This window comes from Rutilus rutilus (genome assembly GCF_951802725.1).
Source record: "Rutilus rutilus genome assembly, chromosome: 5".
In the NCBI taxonomy this organism is placed as follows: Eukaryota; Metazoa; Chordata; class Actinopteri; order Cypriniformes; family Leuciscidae; genus Rutilus; species Rutilus rutilus.
In genome coordinates, this window is record NC_140213.1 from 5,255,678 (window position 1) to 5,274,636 (window position 18,959).

At 41.0% G+C, this 18,959-nt stretch overlaps 2 protein-coding genes across 2 annotated transcripts in view; both read right to left on the reverse strand.

The window, feature by feature from the left end:
- Window positions 1-1,371, reverse strand: part of dvl3b (dishevelled segment polarity protein 3b) — a 35,311-nt gene extending 33,940 nt beyond the window's left edge. Inside the window, exon 1 of the mRNA XM_084409090.1 lies at window positions 865-1,371. Coding sequence (XP_084265216.1) covers window positions 865-1,025 — 161 coding nt within the window. The 5' untranslated portion in view covers window positions 1,026-1,371. The remainder of the gene's footprint in view (window positions 1-864) is intronic.
- Window positions 1,372-3,908: 2,537 nt separating this feature from the next.
- On the reverse strand, window positions 3,909-15,971 carry rnpepl1 (arginyl aminopeptidase like 1). Its single transcript, XM_084409093.1, has 11 exons — window positions 14,621-15,971; window positions 11,688-11,828; window positions 11,386-11,537; window positions 10,877-10,993; window positions 10,545-10,780; window positions 10,227-10,340; window positions 9,837-9,949; window positions 9,641-9,749; window positions 9,184-9,408; window positions 8,934-9,076; window positions 3,909-5,553 (listed from the first exon to the last, which is right to left on the reverse strand). The coding sequence occupies exons 1-11, from the start codon at window positions 15,080-15,082 to the stop codon at window positions 5,287-5,289; spliced, it is 2,079 nt and encodes a 692-aa protein (XP_084265219.1). The 5' UTR covers window positions 15,083-15,971; the 3' UTR covers window positions 3,909-5,286.
- Window positions 15,972-18,959: the final 2,988 nt, after the last annotated feature.

Below are 18,959 nucleotides of genomic sequence, written 5' to 3' on the forward strand. Positions count from 1 at the left end.
TTGAAGCCCAAAAAAGCACATCCATCCATCATAAAAGTAATCCGCATGACTTCATGGGGTTTATAAAAGTCACTCTTCCGCCGGAACTAGACTGGCGTACTGCCGTTACCGGAAGCCAGTGATTAGTTTATAAAGTTATAAATGGATATCTTTCTTACAAAAACACATCGCTTCGCTTCAGAAGGCCTTTATTAACTCCCTGGAGTCGTATGGATTACTTTTTTAGTGGATGGATGTGCATTTTTTAGCTTCAAAATCTCAGTTACCATTCACTCCCATTTATAAAGCTTGACCGAGCCAGGATATTTTTAATATAACTCTGATTGTGTTTGGCTGAAATAAGAAAGTTATATACACCAAGGTAGCTTGAGGGTGAGTAAATTATGGGATCATTTTCGGGTGAACTAACTCTTTAAGCATTATCTCACTCTGCCTGGTTTATGGGTTCACACCTGATCTGTCACTGAACTACAGCAGACTCTTCCTTTAAATCATCTAAAACCATCACAGACTTTGACCAGCAAAGCACATTTAAAGCCTCCTTTCTTTCACACTGACCCCAGATCTGTATATAAAGACCACAGCTTACACAATAGACGCATTTGTCCTGGAAACTATACGGGTTATTACCTGTTTATCCATATACCGTTTACAATGACCTGGAAACAATACGAACACACATTCAATCTGGAGCTGAGGTTGTGTGAGAGAACCCGACGGGAGGTTTGCGAAAAGACAGAGAAAATAACAAAATAACGACACTAAAAGTAGTCTGTCAAAGGTAGCGATGCTCACTGACAGGAACACTAAATGATACAAATACAAAGGGTGTTATTGTCTTTTAACATGCGTATTGTGCCTTACCCGAAATCATCGTCCATGGATTTGAAGAAAAATTTGTAGTTGGGTTTATTGAGGACATTTTTGAAGTCAGCGAGAGTGACGGTCTCAGCGGGAATGGGTATTTTGATGAGGTAGGGAGTCTCCTGCTCGTCGAGGTGATAGATGATCTTGGTCTCCGCCATGGCGGGCCGCTGCTGAGGGAAAGGCCGCACGCATCAGCCCCACAGCGGCGTGCGCCTACGCGTCCACCGCTGACCGCCCGAGCGTTATAAAGCGTTATACGTTATTCACTCTCAACCTCCGCGCGCTCTCCTCACTCAGCGACAATAAAGCCCGATAGCGCAGTATCCTTGCGGTCGTTTGTCACACAAATAAATCTAATAGTATAATCTATATGTATAATAATAAAGTGTTTCCTTTCAAAGTGAAGCGAAAGAATAGTACACGACTACACGTCGGTCTTCTATGGGCTCCCTATGGATACTGTTGCTTTTTCCTCTCTCCTCTGTCCTTTGGAAACAACTGTCTGTCGGCCGATGTGAGATAGCCCCTCCTATCGATTCACCACTGCGCTCCCTCTACAGGACGAGTTATACAATATTATACTGTTCTTTGGCTGCTGGCTGATAAATGTATTTGGACTTCGGCTATATGGGAAAGACGCATCTCAATGACGCAAGGAACCGTTAAGTTGTTGCATATTAATCACTCGCTATAACAACTTGCCTTGTTTGACTGCATGCAAACTAAATATAGGTTGGTGAAATATTTTAAATGTCCTTAAATATTTTTGGGATGTGAGTTTGTAATCCAGCAAATCTGCATCTGGAGTCGTTGCTGTAATTTACCTGGTCAACGACCACTGATTTATTATGAGTGCGCCGATATCGACCTCTAGAGGATGAAGCGGCTCATGTACAGCGGTTTACTCTGGAGGCGCACAAGAAAATATGAGTATACATTCATATACCAGCTATATCACACATGACATGCGTTTTGTGACATGAAATATGTCAAATAACTGTCAGATACGATTTTTTGACAGGATAATTTCGATTCATTACGTCACATTTCTTATCACAATTATTAATTGTAATATTCAAAATAGAATTTTCCATGAAAAGCAAAATTCCCTGATACTTCCAGATGACAGATTCAATGATTAACCTGACAGATGCTGATGATAGATGACAGATAAAAAAAATAATTGTCTTATTTTTGAATAAAGCTAATATGGAACTCGTAATATTATTAAATAAAGCTAATAAATGTCTTCATTCAAGTGCAGGCATGGGAAATCAGAAAATTCAACTGGAAATAAATACTTGTTTAGAAAATATTAAGCACGATTTGAAATTTGAGCCTGAAAATCATTTTGTATTTTGCATGGATTGGACCACAGTTTTGATCTAATAAATAAAAAACATAAAATAGGCATTAATTAGTCATTTAACATGCTGCATTCTCAACACAAACATTGAATGTGTGTGTGTGTGTGTGTGTGTGTGTGTGTCGGCGAACGACACACACACACACACACACACACACACACACACACACACACACACACACACAATCATATCCACTGGTATGGGGGCCGGTGTCACCCCGTGCCGTGCGCACCGATAATGAAAGGTGACAGTACCCGGCAGGCTGTAGTGTAGACGGTAGTTTTCCCAGCGAAATAACAATACAAACCTGTCTTTAAGAACGTCTTGATCGAATGGGATACAGCAACTCTCCTGGCCTCCCTCTCCTTCTTTTCATGGCGTTTCTGGTACCCTGATTTATGTTTTCTTTTCCCCGACATTAGTCAAGTCAGTCAGTCTCCTGCTCTTCCAGCAAGTTCATCGTTAACTTCAGGCACTGCCGCCTCAACTCTGATTGGTTCTGTTCACGAGCTGGGGTGGGACTTACAATTTGATTGGGTACATCTAATGTTTGTCACTGACTGAATAATTAATAAATACTTTAGATCGGAATAAAACATTTTTAGGGAGGTAAGAGAAGCAGATATTTAAAAAATATAGATGTAACCTCAGGCTAATATAAATATTAGAATTATTCATACAGAATAATAAGGGCCTATATAGTATAACTGCTGGATTTTGTGGTTGTCACCACACTAGCGACGTCCCTGCTACGCTGTAAGTATTTATTCATTACAGCAGTATTTGTTGTATTGCTGTTAATTTATGCTGTTTAAAAAAAAAAACATTGTATTATATTAAGAGGGACAGGGTGATGCGATTAATTGTCATGAAAATAATGTCACTCTTTATGGAATAAGTAAAAACATTCCGTGACCCTATATAGTTTAAAGAAAAATATCTCTTTCCAGTAGGCTGTACTAAATACATACCGGTACTCGAGATCTGAACGCTTCTGAAGACAAATAGCTCCTTTCATTTGCATAATTGGCGCGAGCAGTTAATTCATTAGCGTACAGAAACTCGCTTTTCGAGTCACTTGAAATAGCCAGTTGAAGACAGAGAACCTGTAGAGATTGAGGGATGAGCAAACATTGACAAAGACTAGAGGATGAGAAGGGTTTAAGAGTATAACCGTCCTCCTTTACTCCCAGTTTTGATGAACAAAAACAGGCCCATCCGTCTCACTGACGAAAGGTAAGCAATTGTTTTTATTGCATGATTGAAACGTGTATAAATATTTTCTGATACTCAAAGATTAATGTTGCGTTTGACTATTATAGTCGATGTCTATGGCAAATTTACCATACTTTTTGCATAGTAACCATATAATTACATATTAACTCGTGGAACAATGATTTACTGCTCATTACCATGGTAATATCAATGTTTTTCTAAAACAATGGCATTTGTAATGGGAAAGTAATAGTAACTAACTACAAATACCACAGTTGAATGAAAGTAGGTTCATTGACCAAAAGATTTAGCATCACAATAATATTAATAAAGTTATTATAACTATACAAAAACCATGATGAATTTCGCCTGAAGGTGTCACATGGCTGAAACAGCATATCAGAGCAAACACTGACAGGACCGGTAACACATTTACTCAGTAAGGTAGACAGTATTAGATGAGGGTGGAAAACAAACACTTTTATTATTGGCTGTGCAGTTTAAGCCTCCAATCAACAAAAGCTATGATTCTATAAGTTAGAGAAACTATATCACTTGCTGATGAGTGTCTGTCATTTAACCTTTTATGCAAGAAGGTGTAATCCAAGGTAGGATGCTTCGACAAACAAAGTGCTCTCTGTTGTCTTTTAATACCTGTAAAACTGAACTTGTCTTTCCACGGTGCTTGTCATTAAGGCCACTGATGATCAGCTTGGACCCATCAGCCTGTTACTCCACCACACTCACTGCAGTCTCACAAATCATAATCGGTTCTTTTCTCTTCAAATGTTACTGATTTAAGGGAAATTTGCCTATTATAAAATAAAAAAAGAAACATTTTCTTCCAAAGGGGAAAAAAAAAATGGATTTTGATTCACCACAGCATCTCAGTTCCTGAAAATAACATCTTAACAAATGTTGCAAGTAGGACAGTGGTCACCAATGTCACCCTAGTATGGCTCAAATATCAAATACAGGCTGTTCATTCGGACAGCAGTGTTGAAAACACCCACAGTGTTCAAAGGTTTGAAAGGCACTAACATGGCTCCACTTCTTCTGTCTTGATATACCTGAGACTCAATGCTGATTGGTTAGCACCAGGAAAGAGAAGCTTGAGAAAGCCAGATTCCAGTTACTGAAAAATTTATCAGAGAAAGGCTGAGAGCATGTGGAATCTGTAGGGTCTTCATTAGGCCATGATCGGATTCGAACAGAGTACAGACTGCATGTGTATTCACACCAGTTCTCAAACACTGTCCAGGAAGGGGATTCGCCAGGGATTGGTCCTCCACAGAACACATCTGTGCAGCTAGCAAAAGGAAAGTCTCTCAAATCTTGTCATGTCCTGCAACTGATTCCTCATTTGTACTGGAGAACAGATGCAAACACAACATATGAGATGATGTGCATAGGCCAGAGGAACATAAGCAAAACACCCACAAAAATGAACAGACACACATTCACACACACACACTCAAAAAGGTAATGGATAACAGATGGCAACTAATATCCTTGATAGTGATATAGCCCTATCCATATGTGCACACACACACACACACACACACACACACACACTTGGGCCATTGATTAATAACCATCACAAACATCCGTCCTCTATTTTTGTTCCCCAGTCCTGAGCAGCTTTACGTTTAGCTTATGAAAATCAGTGTCTGCCATTTTAAATAGACATCCCAGTGTTGGTGAGAGTGTACACCCATCAGCGCTGCCCTCCCACAATGCATTGCTACTGTCCAAGGAGGAGTTCAAACCCTGTCCTTTTCCTGTCCTTCTGGCTTTTTCACCTCAACCCTTCTGCTTCTCCACAGAAGTTTTGATCTCATGCAGACACATTGACGTCCCGCAGGGCGATGGTCCCGTTGGCAGGGGGGTCTGTGGGTGAGGAAGGGTTAGAGGCTGGTGATACGAGTAGAGATGGAGCTGTGCTGGTGTTGAGGGCGCTGCTTTGGAACAGTATCTGCTGAAGTGTCCTACGTAGATTAGGGTGCAAACGGGCCTGAGTTTGATAAAATACCTCCACAGCAAAACACTTCATCACTCCTCCGCACAGATCCTCATAAAGAGGCACTGTGTACATCCTTGAGGTCTAGAAGGAGAAAAGGAAGAGGAAAGTTAATAGATAACCCAGTGCTAAAATAGACAAAATAAGTCATTCATTTTCCATAAATACAGTGCCCCACTACTAATTTAAAACCGCACTACAGTAAGTTCAAGTCAAAACACCTCAGTAAAAGTAGCACAAAAACCCCTACGTCACTCACACTTCGCACAGATCTCGTTTTTCTATTCAACTGCGCTACTTTTCCATTGTCTTTCAATGTAAACACACGTTAGAAAGACGTCTTTAACCGTTGAGCTCGCATCTCGCACATGACACGGCATTCTCAAAGCACGGCGCTCAAGTTAAAAGTAACAAATGCGTCTCTAGACCTTGCGCCTTTTTTCCGCACATGAGTTCGCATTTTTAAAAGCAAAAGCGCGTTCTGTGCGTTAGAGCTCTGACAAGTATCCTTTAAATATGTTATCACCTTTGTGTGATATGCTAAAGCTTTAATTCATGTGAGGCTGTGTTACTGTGACTTTACAACCAAAAAGGAGTGTTTGTAGGTATGCAAAGAGTAGTGCCTGAAACACACACAAAAAAAATATTTTACAAATATTTACTGTAGCAAACTGATGTGCGGTCACAGTTAATTCTATATCTTTAAACACGGCTCATCCAATTCGAATTTAGTGTTAGAACTATGTGTTTGATATCTCCACTTTGGAGGTTTATTTTATACATTTCAAATTAATTGTTTGATGTTACCTGATTTTACCAGATCATGGTAACATCAGAAATCAACAAGGGTTATTTCATAAACTTAATACAAACTCTGAAATTGAACGGTAACCATGCTTGACACAATATACGATAGAAAATGGTAATCAATACAGCATGCTTTTTATGAAGCAAAGGAAGAAACCAGCCAAACTGGTTGTGATTGAGCACATCTCTTTGCAGCTCTGAAATGAGACATGACGTCATAAGCAGTCACTAGTCAAAGACTAGCCGAGAGCGTTCATTAGAAACACTGGAATGTGGATTCTTTTAAAGGAAAACTCAGTTTGTACTGAGTGGAGGAGTGAGGGAGAAATCCCAGTCCCTAGCTTTATATGGCACTTTTCCACTGCATGGTACGGCTCACTTTCGGGGGGGGGGGGGGTGGGGGGGGTGTACAAGTACCTAGTACCTGGTACTTTTTTTAGTACCTTCTCAGTTGAGGTTCTAAGCGAACTGTACCGATACTAAAATGTGACGTGTAAACACTGCAGATCACTGATTGGTCAGAGAGAATCGTCACTACCAGTGTCACTGGATTTGCGACACAAGACACCAAACCCACTTGATTTAAAGGGATGGTTCGGAGTAATTTAAACCTAGGGTCCTTTGCACCATGACCTCGAGCCAAACACCCCCCCCAGAAGCTTTTTTTCCCTTGGTCAAACATTATTAAAGTTAGAGCTTATTTAGAGATATCAGCCGAATGGTTTAGTGCAGGCTCTAATGGATCCAAGGTTGTATCTCGTAAATTACCCCACTAATAATGCCCGGAATGGTCCCAAACTTCTACAAAAAATGCATGGCTTTCTGCCAGGACTTTTACGGGCTTTTCCCAAATCACGGAAGTGACCTCGACGTCCAGGTTAGCGGTAGCATAAGACATCAGGCAAGTGTTATTTAAATAAACTCCTGATGTACTTACAAACTTTCCAATGCCTCGTTTTATGAGTACAGAACCTATTTGTACTACTGTAGAAGTTTGGTACCATTCCGGGCATTATTAGTGGGGTAATTTACGAGATACAACCTTAATAATGTTCGACCAAGGGAAAAAAAGCTTCTGGGGGGGGTGTTTGGCTCGAGGTCATGGTGCAAAGGACCCTAGGTTGAAATTAGAGATGCACCGATTGATCGGCTGGTGACCGGAATTGGCCACGTGATCGGCCATGATCGGCGACCGGCCGGTCAGTCTGACATATGCCGATTTTATGCCGGTCAAATGCACTCGGGCGCCGCCGCCGCATGATTAACCTTTTGAGCGGTACGGTCTCATACATGGGATTTTTATTTCTGTGCCCCTGAAAGTACGGTGCCACATTTACAATGTTCAGTGACGTCGCATCACTGCCAGATTCAAACTGTGCTTTCGCGTGTTGGCTGGCGCTGAGCCAGAGTCGGACGCGTTCAGCGCTGTCATATATCACAACTAAGCAGTGTTTACTCTATTCTTCTCAGTTCAATGGCCACTTTCTTGCATTTATTTCGGGAGAAACTGATGAATTCACGTGCTGTAAATCCGACTGACAGGACAACATTGCGGCGCCCATCTCATGTTATAGATCAAGATTATTTATAAAGGTTTTTAAACGACCAAACACACTCACTTACACGTATTTGAGAATCGGAATATCAGATAGGCTAGTCGATGACATGGTAAGCAAGTTTGTGAATATTTTGAATAAAAAAGGAAAAGCGAAATAAAAGCGACACATCTGTCATACAGAATTATTGTGGCTGCGGTGTATCGCGTGACGCGTCGCCATGGAAACATTAAAGGGAACGTTCGCCTTGAAAAAACTCACTCAGGGAGTGTGGGGTGGGGGTGTCAGTTAAAATATTTTAAACTTACGCGTGAAAGGGTTAAAGAAAAGATCGAAATTAAATATTTGTGTGTGCTGTAAAGTGGTTAGAAAAAAATTTAATCGGAATCGGCTAAAATCGGTATCGGCAGGTCAAACTCAATGAAAAATCGGAATCGGCCTAGAAAATTGTAATCAGTGCATCTCTAGTTGAAATTACTCTGAACCATCCCTTTAAATAGTCAGCAACAGCCACTGTAGTATCATTTGTTCACACAACTTTTTTTAACTACTTGCTTTAAATGACCGTCGCACGCAACTTAAAAAAAATAAATGGCTGTAGCGTGGCCACTAACATGGCATATTAAAACATATTTTAAACATTATTAAAGTTAGAGCTTATTTAGAGATATCAGCCGAATGGCTTAGTGCAGGCTCTAATGGATCCAAGGTTGTATCTCGTAAATTACCCCACGAATAATGCCTGGAATGGTCCCAAACGTTTTTAAACTACTTGCTTTAAACGACCGTCGCACGCAACTATAAAATGCACAAAAAAAAAAATGGCTGTATCGTGGCCAGTAGACGAGGTGGCCGCGCAACTATGACGATTAGTCTATAATCCCACCCACTAAACTGCAGCGGAAAAGTAAAGCAAGCCGAGTCATGAAAAGCACCTATAGTGTTTGTGTCCTCTAAACACAGGCAAAACAAGATACTGACTTGCTTTAACTCGGCTCACTATCATCAGGCCACACAAAAATCTTCAAATCAAAATGGACATGCTAACTGATAATGTATTATCAGTTACAGTGCAAGAGCCACTTCATTCACAAAACTCACATGTTTATGCAAGAAGCTGCGGACTCGAGGCAGATCAGGATAAAAGCTGTTCCGCACTACAATCTGCAGCCATCGAATCTGGACTTCAGCGTTCATACCGTCCAACAATGCAGAGTAGTAGCTTGACAAAAGACTCATCACCTCTGAAAGGCCAATCACACTTCACATTACAAGAGAAGTGTCTAACATCCAAGCAACCAAGTGCATGCTAAAAGAAATGTATACAAATTGCGGGAAGGATTAATAATACCTTGAGGCAGAGGTGAGCGGTCTAGAAGTCGATCCATAAAGAGGACAGTCTGAAAGGTGCTCCAGGAGGAGAGGTCAAATGTAGCAATCACTTGGGGGTCGGGGGTGTCTGTCCCCCAGAGGTCACACAGGTGCTGAACAGGACCAGTTAGAGCTCTACCCGCCGAGAGATCTGGTTCACATAACGGCGGACCACAGCCATTTAGCCATCGCTCAAATTCCAGTCCTGAGCAAGAAGGGAAGCAAAGGGGAAGGAAGAAGGAGGGGAAGAAGTGTCACATTTCTGTGTATTTAGCCTCCGTCTCTCGTACTGCTAATGTTGCTTTGACCCCTCACTGGGTGTTATGACTGGCTCAACAGGGAAATTCCTAACCGAGGACAAATGGAGCGCAGTGAGATGAGTAACTATAAGTGTCTCTGTGTGTTAATCATCATCTCTGACAGTTGTCGCAACTCACCCTCTCGTTGAGCAACGCAGCTCTCCTTCAGCTCAGGGAAGAAGCCAAGGAAGAAGTCCAACAGATCCTGAGCGATTACGCTGGTGAATCTGAACTTCTCAATGTAGGCCTACACAGCGCATGGTGGAAGGGTTCAGAACATTCATGTGTGCATGTGGACTATGCCATTTATGTGAATGTCTGTCATGTTTCTTACCCTAAGAAAGCTATCAAATCTCTTTATGTCACCACACAGCTGTGAGAGGTAAGAAACAAAGCAGAAGCCTTTCTCATAGGTGAACAGATTCATTAGACTGCTGGGGTTTACACCTTTGGAGAAAGAGAAAAAGGAAAATGGATAACTTGGTACTTTGACCCAAGAATCATGGGTCTGACACTTCACAAGTACATAATAAATACTTGGGCACGTTTTCCAGACAGGCTGAACTTTGCAAATGAGGATTTTCCTAGCTTCTGTCATTCTGAAATCTGAGTAACAAGGAATTTTAGATGCATTTACCATACAGCTATTTCAGGTGTGTGGAAAAAGCACCAAATGCCTTTTAGCCTAAAAGAGCTGGTTTATATGGTTAAAAAAAGGTTGTACCTGGCTCAAATTTGGCCTGCAGCTTACTGACAGGATTGTTGTCTCCAAGAAGACGCATCTGTCTGTGAAGAGCATCTAGACGGAACACCGTCTCAAGGCAAGTGAAGGCTTCTCCTGAATCAGATCATTGAGGAGATAAATGTAAGGCGAGCATTGTGGGATATGGATAAGCCTATATGTGAATCACTGCACACTGAGGTTTTGCATTTGCTGGGGCATATCACTGGCATCTTCGTGGAATGTATACATAAACATTTGCAAGAAGCCCACATGTGTCTCTATGTTTGGACTGTGAAATATGTGTGAGGATGTGTATACCATAGGCCTCTGTGGTAATGCGCCTCTGAGCATAAGTGGCCAGACCCTCACTGAGCCACATCTCTTCCCAGGTAGCATTGGTGACTGCGTTCCCAAACCAGCCGTGAGCAATCTCATGGATGACATCAATCAGCAGAAATTCCTGACTCTCCAGTATGGAGGAAATTATGAAGGTAAGACAAGGATTCTCCATGGCAACGATGGGGAATGAAGGAGGAAGGAACACTATGTCGTACCTGTAAAGAGTGAGACAGGTTAAGGCCTGAACATGACAAGAGGCTTGATGTGACAAGGCGAAAAATACTTTTTTAATTGAAAAGAATAGAACTGACCTTCCCCATACATAAGGGCCAAAGAGTCCCTCTGCCACATTAAGCCAGCGCTCCACACTACCGCCCAGTTTACTGACCGCACACGTCAGGATGCAGGGCTCTGCCCACACACGACTCCTAAAAGCAAAGACATCGTGACCGAGGTATAGCAATGAACAATAAAGAAAACAGTGCACATACAGTATGTTACAAAGGTAATGATCCTGAGATGTTTTGCACACAAGCCAGCTGAAAATCCTGCTAAGACCAACATTTCCAGACTGGTTATGCTGGATAGTACTGGCGTGGTTCTAATCTATCTGATGAACCAGCATAGCCATGCAGTTAAGTTGGTCAACCAGAATGTTTTTTCTGAGAACCATGTTGACCAAGGTGGCACCTTTATGCTGATGCCAGTTACTTCATTTAAGCAGCCTATTTGATACAAACCTGCATTTAGCAATCTCCAAAACAACACATGCTGGTATCTAGCTTTTCCTTTCTTTTCAGAAGGGATACTACAACTGTACCTTGGCCCAATATCTGCATGCTGTAGGTCTCCTGCCACCAGGGCAACCAAGTAGGCTGGGACAGGATACTCCATGGAGAACTGGAAAACCCTGTCCTGTTTAGAGTATGCACTTCTTGAGGCACTCATCAACACTGTGACACCCTCTGGTACCTGTAACGCAAACACATACATCCACAAACATGGGAGATCCGCCACCTTGAAAAGTATGTCACGCTTATACAATACACATGATCTAAAAAGAAAACTGAACACTGAATGCCAACAGAGATATTTTAGAGGATCTGAGCAGCTTAGACTTACCCTGACAGTGGCAGAGTAGGTGCTTTTGACGGCCGGCGTGTCAAAACAGGGAAAAAACGACCGGTTGCAGACCGAGTGACCCTGAGTGAAGACCAATGGACGGGTTTGTCCGCAAGTCAACTCTGCATCCAGCCACCAAATCTGATGTAGGGACCAGGGAGCAATGAGATGAGAGAATACTTTTGACAAATGTTCTCTAAGAGCTTTAAATGTGCAAGTGATTCAAGATTAAAGTAACAAATCAAATTTTCTTAGGGTTTCTCACAATTTAATAACGTTTCATGGTTTATATAGATATCCAATGAAGCACAATAATCTCATTTATTTCATTATCTTGTTGCAGTGCTATTGGTGAAGCAGTTGTGAATCCAAACTTAAGTTCTTGATGAAGTTGAAACAAAAGACAACTACCCATATACAGGTGAGCAGCTAGAAATCCCCATGCTTTTTGTATATATAATGCCACTAAAATGACATGGTGTAATCAAGTCTCAGCGATACGAATGACCTGATAGCCAGAGGCCAGTGTAAGAAATCTTACAGATTCTCACTTGCTCTATAGAGTGGTGCATGGATGACGTATTTTTGAAGGCCAACCCAGAAGTTAGCGTCACCCTGGTTCCCTCTACAAAAACCAAATAGGATTTTTCCATTGGCTTTTGGATTATTGCAGAAAATAAGGTCTGTGTGACCAACAAAAGCGTATGAATCTTGCACGTTTTGTTCATTGTCATTATCTTCACAAATGAACAATTTTTATGAATTGCAAATACAAACGGCAGAAGTCAACAGCTAAAGGTAGGCTTAGGCTATAAATGAACTTCACCCCGGTCACTAAACTTCAGCGTCACCATAACTAAGCTTTCGATGACTCATTCAGTCTTTGTTTAAAAACGTTTTACCTGAAAGTTTGAGTTATAATAGTTTACAAGAGCGCAATTATAAACACAACGAGACTTTGAAAGCGGACTAGTTAGTAGATGAGTTTACCTGTTCGGCTGATGACGTTTAATGTCTCACAACCTCAGCAGTCCCATTTAGCCACTTGTTAGCAACTGCCTTTTACAAGACAAGTATAAAAAAATATATAACACAAGAGGGTATTACTGATATATGTTATATCGTAGAATAAAACGTGAAAATCTTTTGAGCTTATGTTAACCGCAGACCTTATTTTAAGCATTTAACCAAAAACCCAATCAAAAAACCCACTGACTTCAGGGCGATGGAACCGAAGGGCTAAATGTTAACTCGTTTCCGGGTTCTGACCTACAGAAATACTTCATCCCTGCACCACTCTATTGGCCAGTGTTGTGTTCATTTTTATATTTAATGTGTTTTTATGCATTACAAACATGTATATTTGGTTCTCTGTGATGTGTTGAATATTGTTGTTCAATTTGTTAAGAATTATGCTGATTTTAACTGTTCACCAAGACAATGTTATATAGCTGGCCATTATAGGTGAGGTTAGATTAAAATTGTGATAAAAAGCTATGTTGTTAGAGTCTATTGAAGACATTCAACCGAGTGATAAAAACTGAAAAACAACACTAAAGGAAGCACATTAGGTTTAAAATGCCCACTGTGCAAGTGGGCAATGAGATGTACAGGTTACAGTATCAATAACATTAATGGGTTTGTTTTTGCAATCAACACAGACAGCTACCAATTTTTAAAGGGTTAGTTCACCCAAAAATTTAAATTATCCCAGAATTGACTCACCCTCAAGCCACCCTAGGTGTATATTACTTTCTTCTTTTAGCTAAACACAATCAGAGTTATATTATAAAAATATCCTGGCGCTTCCAAGCTTTATAATGGCAGTGAATGGTACCTTATTTTTTGAAGCTCCAAAAAGCGCATCCATCCATCATAAAAGTAATCCATACGACTCCAGCGGGTTTAAAAAAGGGCCTTCTGAAGCGAAGCGATGCGTTTTTGTAAGAAAATATACATATTTATAACTTTATAAACTAATCACTGGCTTCCGGTAACGGCAGTAGGCCAGTCTAGTTCCGGCGGAAGAGTGACCTCTGACCCGACACATGACGTATGATGTAGGAGTAGCGAAAACGTAGGTGAGAGTTGAAGCCTCTCGTGTTTCAAACAAATAGAGCTGGGCAACAAACTCAAGCTCCTCTCACATTTTCTTTAAAAGTTCTCGTTTTAGACTTCTAATTCGTGAATTACCAGTGTTTTGCTTTGCTCTATCCTCTGCGCTTCCACGTTCGTCCATGCGTCGGGTCAGAGGTCACTCTTCGGCCATAACTAAACTCGCATACGGCCGTTACCGAAAGCCAGTGATTATAGTTTATAAAGTTATAAATATGGATATTTTTCTTATAAAAACGCTTCACTTCAGAAGGCCTTTATTAACCCCCTGGAGTCGTATGGATTACTTTTATGATGGATGGATGCGCTTTTTTGGGCTTCAAAAAAATAAGGTAGCCTACCATTCACCAAGTCATATACACATAGGATAGCTTGAGGGGGAGTAAATTATGCGATAATTTTCATTTTTGTTGAATTAACCCTTTAATTCTACACTGAAGCATGTTTAATACAGCCCACCTTCCAGTAATTACATCATGCAGTCATAATCATGACCTGGATAACTCTAGTTATCTACTTAAGGGGACATGTCAGTACACTGAGGTCATTCTTATCCTCAGTCACAGTCAGTGTTCTCTATCCTTACAGGTATCTGATAAATAAACAGGGTGATTTCACAAGCACGTGACAATCCCACAAAACCCATTTAATCTGGCGAAACAAAGGCATAAATAACGAACGTGGCAGAAAAGGTGATTATCAACATCAAGGTTCCACTGCAGGGGTATTTTTAGTGGATTTTGGCTCCGTGTACAATAGTCCTGTGCAACAAAGTTATTATTAGCGTGTATCGTCAGCTGTCACCGCGTTGACCTTACCGCAGGGCCGTCAGTGGTCGTGTAGCGGATGGTGACACGGAAAGCCCGGTGAGGCCGGTTCACCGCGGCCGGGAGGCTGATGTTCAGAGAGGATCCGTAATCGGTGAACGGTTCAACTCGGTAGGTGAGGGACATAAACACGTCAGGAGCACCGGACACGCCGGGCACCTTACAGTCCACGGAATGAATTAATAATGAAGGATGCGTGTCCAGAATGAGGGATTGGACGCCGGGCTGGACGGGCGTGAGCTCCAGAACCTGCCATCCCGTCATCCTCTTGACGGCGAAGTTCAAGTGAAGGTCCAGATGGAAATGTCGGAGTTTAAAGCTGTGGAAGTTGGACGCTGACGCGACGTCCACCAGGCGACAGTGAGCCAGACTCCGGCCGCCCTCGCAGGACTTGCCGGGCACGGTCAGCACTTTGCGACAGCAACACAGCGTCGGCCGCTGGAGCTCGGCCATCGTAAAGTTTGGCGAATAAATAACAGTTACCCGGTTACGTGAAACTTTACAAGCGGCGAACGCGCACGGATATCGGCGAAAGATAGACGAACGAGCGATCGAGTTAGTTACATTGTTGCTGAGTTAAAGGGGCGGTCGACACTCCGCCGAGGAGGAAACCGATTGCAAGAAATGATAATAAAACGGACGGGAAGACAGTAAAAGGCATTAAAACAAAACGCAAGACTACGTAAAATCCATCAGAGCCGTAGACACGACTGAGTTCAGCCCTCCGACCTCCATCTAAAGCGGAATATATGCGTGAATGTCCCGCGGTCGATACGGCTCGCGTTCCGTCCCGAGAGCCACGGAGAGATCGGTGGAAACTACCGGTAGAGAAAGAGACGCGCAGCGAAGCCCTGATGAGCAGAAATGAGCTGAGTTAAGTGACTCCCTTAGAAAACAGGAAGTAAAAACAAGGGAGGAAATCACTTCGAGACGGGAAAGTTTTCGAGCTGCAGGGGGGCGCTGCGGAGCTCCTGTCCTGATGAAAACACGATCCACCAGTGCACAAACGGCAGGAAAACAACACAACACTGTTTTACAGTTGCTCAGTAGAGTGTAGATTTTATTAGTGCAATTGATAATAGTATTGTAACAATAACCATAAGCCTACATTAGGAATGGTGTTGCATAGGGTTAAACCTGGCTATCTAGCAATGCACAATTATTACAAATTTTGTCTAATACTGATAAAACAATTTTCATGTAATGGCCAATAACCGATAAATAGCTGACATTAAATTGTTTTAAAACAAACAGTTATTCAAAGTTATCTTTCTTTAGAAGAGGTAAATGCAATCTAAATGTAAGAATAGAAAAAATGACCATGCACAAATATTGAATATCAACAGACCTATAGCCTAAATTACAAAAAATCTCTCATCCAAAATCGTACACATACATATAGCCTACAGAGGTCTTCAACACGGGTCCTGAGGCTCACTGACCTGCGAAGTTTATATCCAGGGCAAATTCCAATCGGAAGTGAGCATCCCTGTGCCCTACTCACTCCGAAGGGCAGAGCCGTTGAAGTGGGGACTGTGGAGAGAGTAGGGCACTTGTGTGTCCTAATGAAGCCGTTTGGAACGCACTTGGTGACGGGAACAATGAAAGACCACTTAATTTCCTCATTAGCACATTGAATATTACCACGACAAGGCTAGGTAGCAACAACAGGAATATCTTATTATTGCTGTTTATATGATACAAATAAGTGTACATTTATAATAAAGTTTTTAAAATATGCTTTGTGTGTGTATGTGTGTTCCCGATCTACGCTTAACTTTATAAGTTGAGCATTAAACACATTTTTTACCTCTGAAACTTTTTTTAAACTAATATGAAATCCATGGTGAAAATGTGTGTAATATATCACAAAAAATATATATTTTTCTGTTTATATTGTACATTAACTCCATATCTAGATTTAAAATGAATTGCGAGGACTTGTCACCCTGGGTCACATAAATGAATTTCTTGAAGTGACCATCGCATGTAAGTGTTTGCTGCTTCAGGTGTGTTTGACTAGAGTTGGAATGAAACATCAGGAACACGGCTGAAGACGTGTATTAGTGTTTCTAAAGATTAACTTTAGATGTGATTACATTTGCCTCATCTAAAGCTCCCTATTAGATGAGCTAAATGCAATCTAAATGTAAAAATAGGAAATGAGCATGCACAACCAGCTGGCTATCTAAACTGCATAGAGATTGCACTGAATAATATATTAATTGATTACAAAATTTCAATGATGGTTTTACTAGAATCAGCGCTGTTGACCACAATATACCCATTAACAGACTGGAAAAGTGGGTTGGGCTCTGCAGACAGTGCTTAGATGGGTAATATTTATAACATTTATGAATCTTAACTGGCCTGGCGTGAAAACAAAGTCCCAAAAGTTTCATTCCTTGTGCCTGTTGACAAGCACTACTGTTCAATTTGTCTATGCTGCCACTGGGCCATATAATTCAGAGCAACAATATTTCTTATCACAGCTGTGCATATGACATCCAGATCTACCGCCGAGTGACTTCGATCCCATAGACTCCCTGTGCCGGTGCATAAATTAAATTAACAGCTGCATATACCAAGTTAAATAAAGAGAAACAGAGGTCATTGTATGTGGCAATAAAGATAACATATCAAAGATGAATGCATACCTTGACTTCAGGGGTCTATAAACTATAAAGGAAGTCAGGAGTCTTGGTGTCATTCTGGAATATTATCTTAGTTTCAGAAGCCATATAAAAGCGATAACTAAATCAGCCTACAATCAGTGGTGGGGGCAATGAATAACAATTACAAAAGATTACTTTTGTTCAAGTAACTTGTAATGCAATTACAACAAAATGTGTGTTACTTTGTTTTCCGACAGCTCTCCTGTCCTCATGTTGAGAGAAACCGTAAGTGCAGAGGTGTTGTGCGCGAACATGATGCTTATCGTAGTTCTAGACTAAATGTGAGCATGCACAGAATGGCTTTGTTTGAGCTGAACCCTCTCCTCTACAGGCGTGAATTTGCATTTCCTTCCTAAAAGGGCCTTTACATTTGCCAAAAATAGATTTTTCTTTTTATTACAAAACAAGCAAGCCCAGCCCAGGTGAGAAAAAGTAATGCAAAAGTAATGTAATGCATTACTTTCCACTAAGTAACACAATTAGTCACTTTTTTAGGGAGTAACACACAATATTGTGACACATTAGTTTAACTTTCCCCGACGCTGCCTACAACCAGCACGAATCAGATCATTTTTGCCCAAACAAGACCTAGAGAAGCTTATTAATGCATTCATTATCAGACTACGAGACAGTAGCAGCTAATACACAACACTGCTGCAGGCACCTGACCAAAACTGAGCACATCACACCATTCCTTGGCTTGGCTTCATGAAGTAAAGTACTTTTCATTGTATATAAATCATGTAATGGCCTGTAGGACTCAAATACCTTGGAGATATTCTGGTAGAATAACCTAGAATTCACTGAAAACATGTCACAGCTGGAACAAGCTTCCAGAAAATGTGAGGGTGGCCAATGGTAGCTACTTTTATTCATTTCCTTTGTAACTTTTTAAGTTTTTTTTTTTTTCATGTAAAGCAATTTGAATTACCATTGTGTATGACAAATGCTATATATGTCTTGCCTATGGATCCCAGACTGGTTCAATACCTTGAGCAGGACATTTACTTAAGAATACTTTCAGAATATTTCACCTGAAATGAGAATTCTGTTTACCATTGTGTCCATGGAACATTAAATAGTTATATAGCTTGCTATTTAAAATACTAAAACACCCGTGGTTATTAAGTTCCACGGACAGAAAGTATCGTACAAGTAGTTCATACATAACTACATACACTAAAAGAAAATTCCCATTGCGTCAAGAGACATGAGGGTTATTAGATGATAAACAAATGTTTATTTTTGGACGAACTATTCCTCATTAATTTGCCCAAGGAACAATAGTAATAGTTAATGAATCACATTACGTATGGCGTCTGAAACTATCCCATTAACCCCAGGTTTTTCTAAAGGAACTGTTCTGGGGATAAGTGTATGTTAAATGAAGAAACAAAATAACAATATACTACTACAATATAGTCTTGGTGCAATTGGTTGGCACAGATAGTGATATGATACTGTTGGCTTTTCAGTTAACACAGGTCCATTTACTGAAAGTGCTGGATTCCTGCCTTTTTTCACTGGGATGCAGAGGTGTTTGTGGAGGGAACTTACGTTTATAGTTTATGTATTTTCTCCTAAGGTACAAACACATCATACAGTCAACAAAGGGCTCATTCATTGTACGACTCAAGTACATCAAGCTTTCTTTG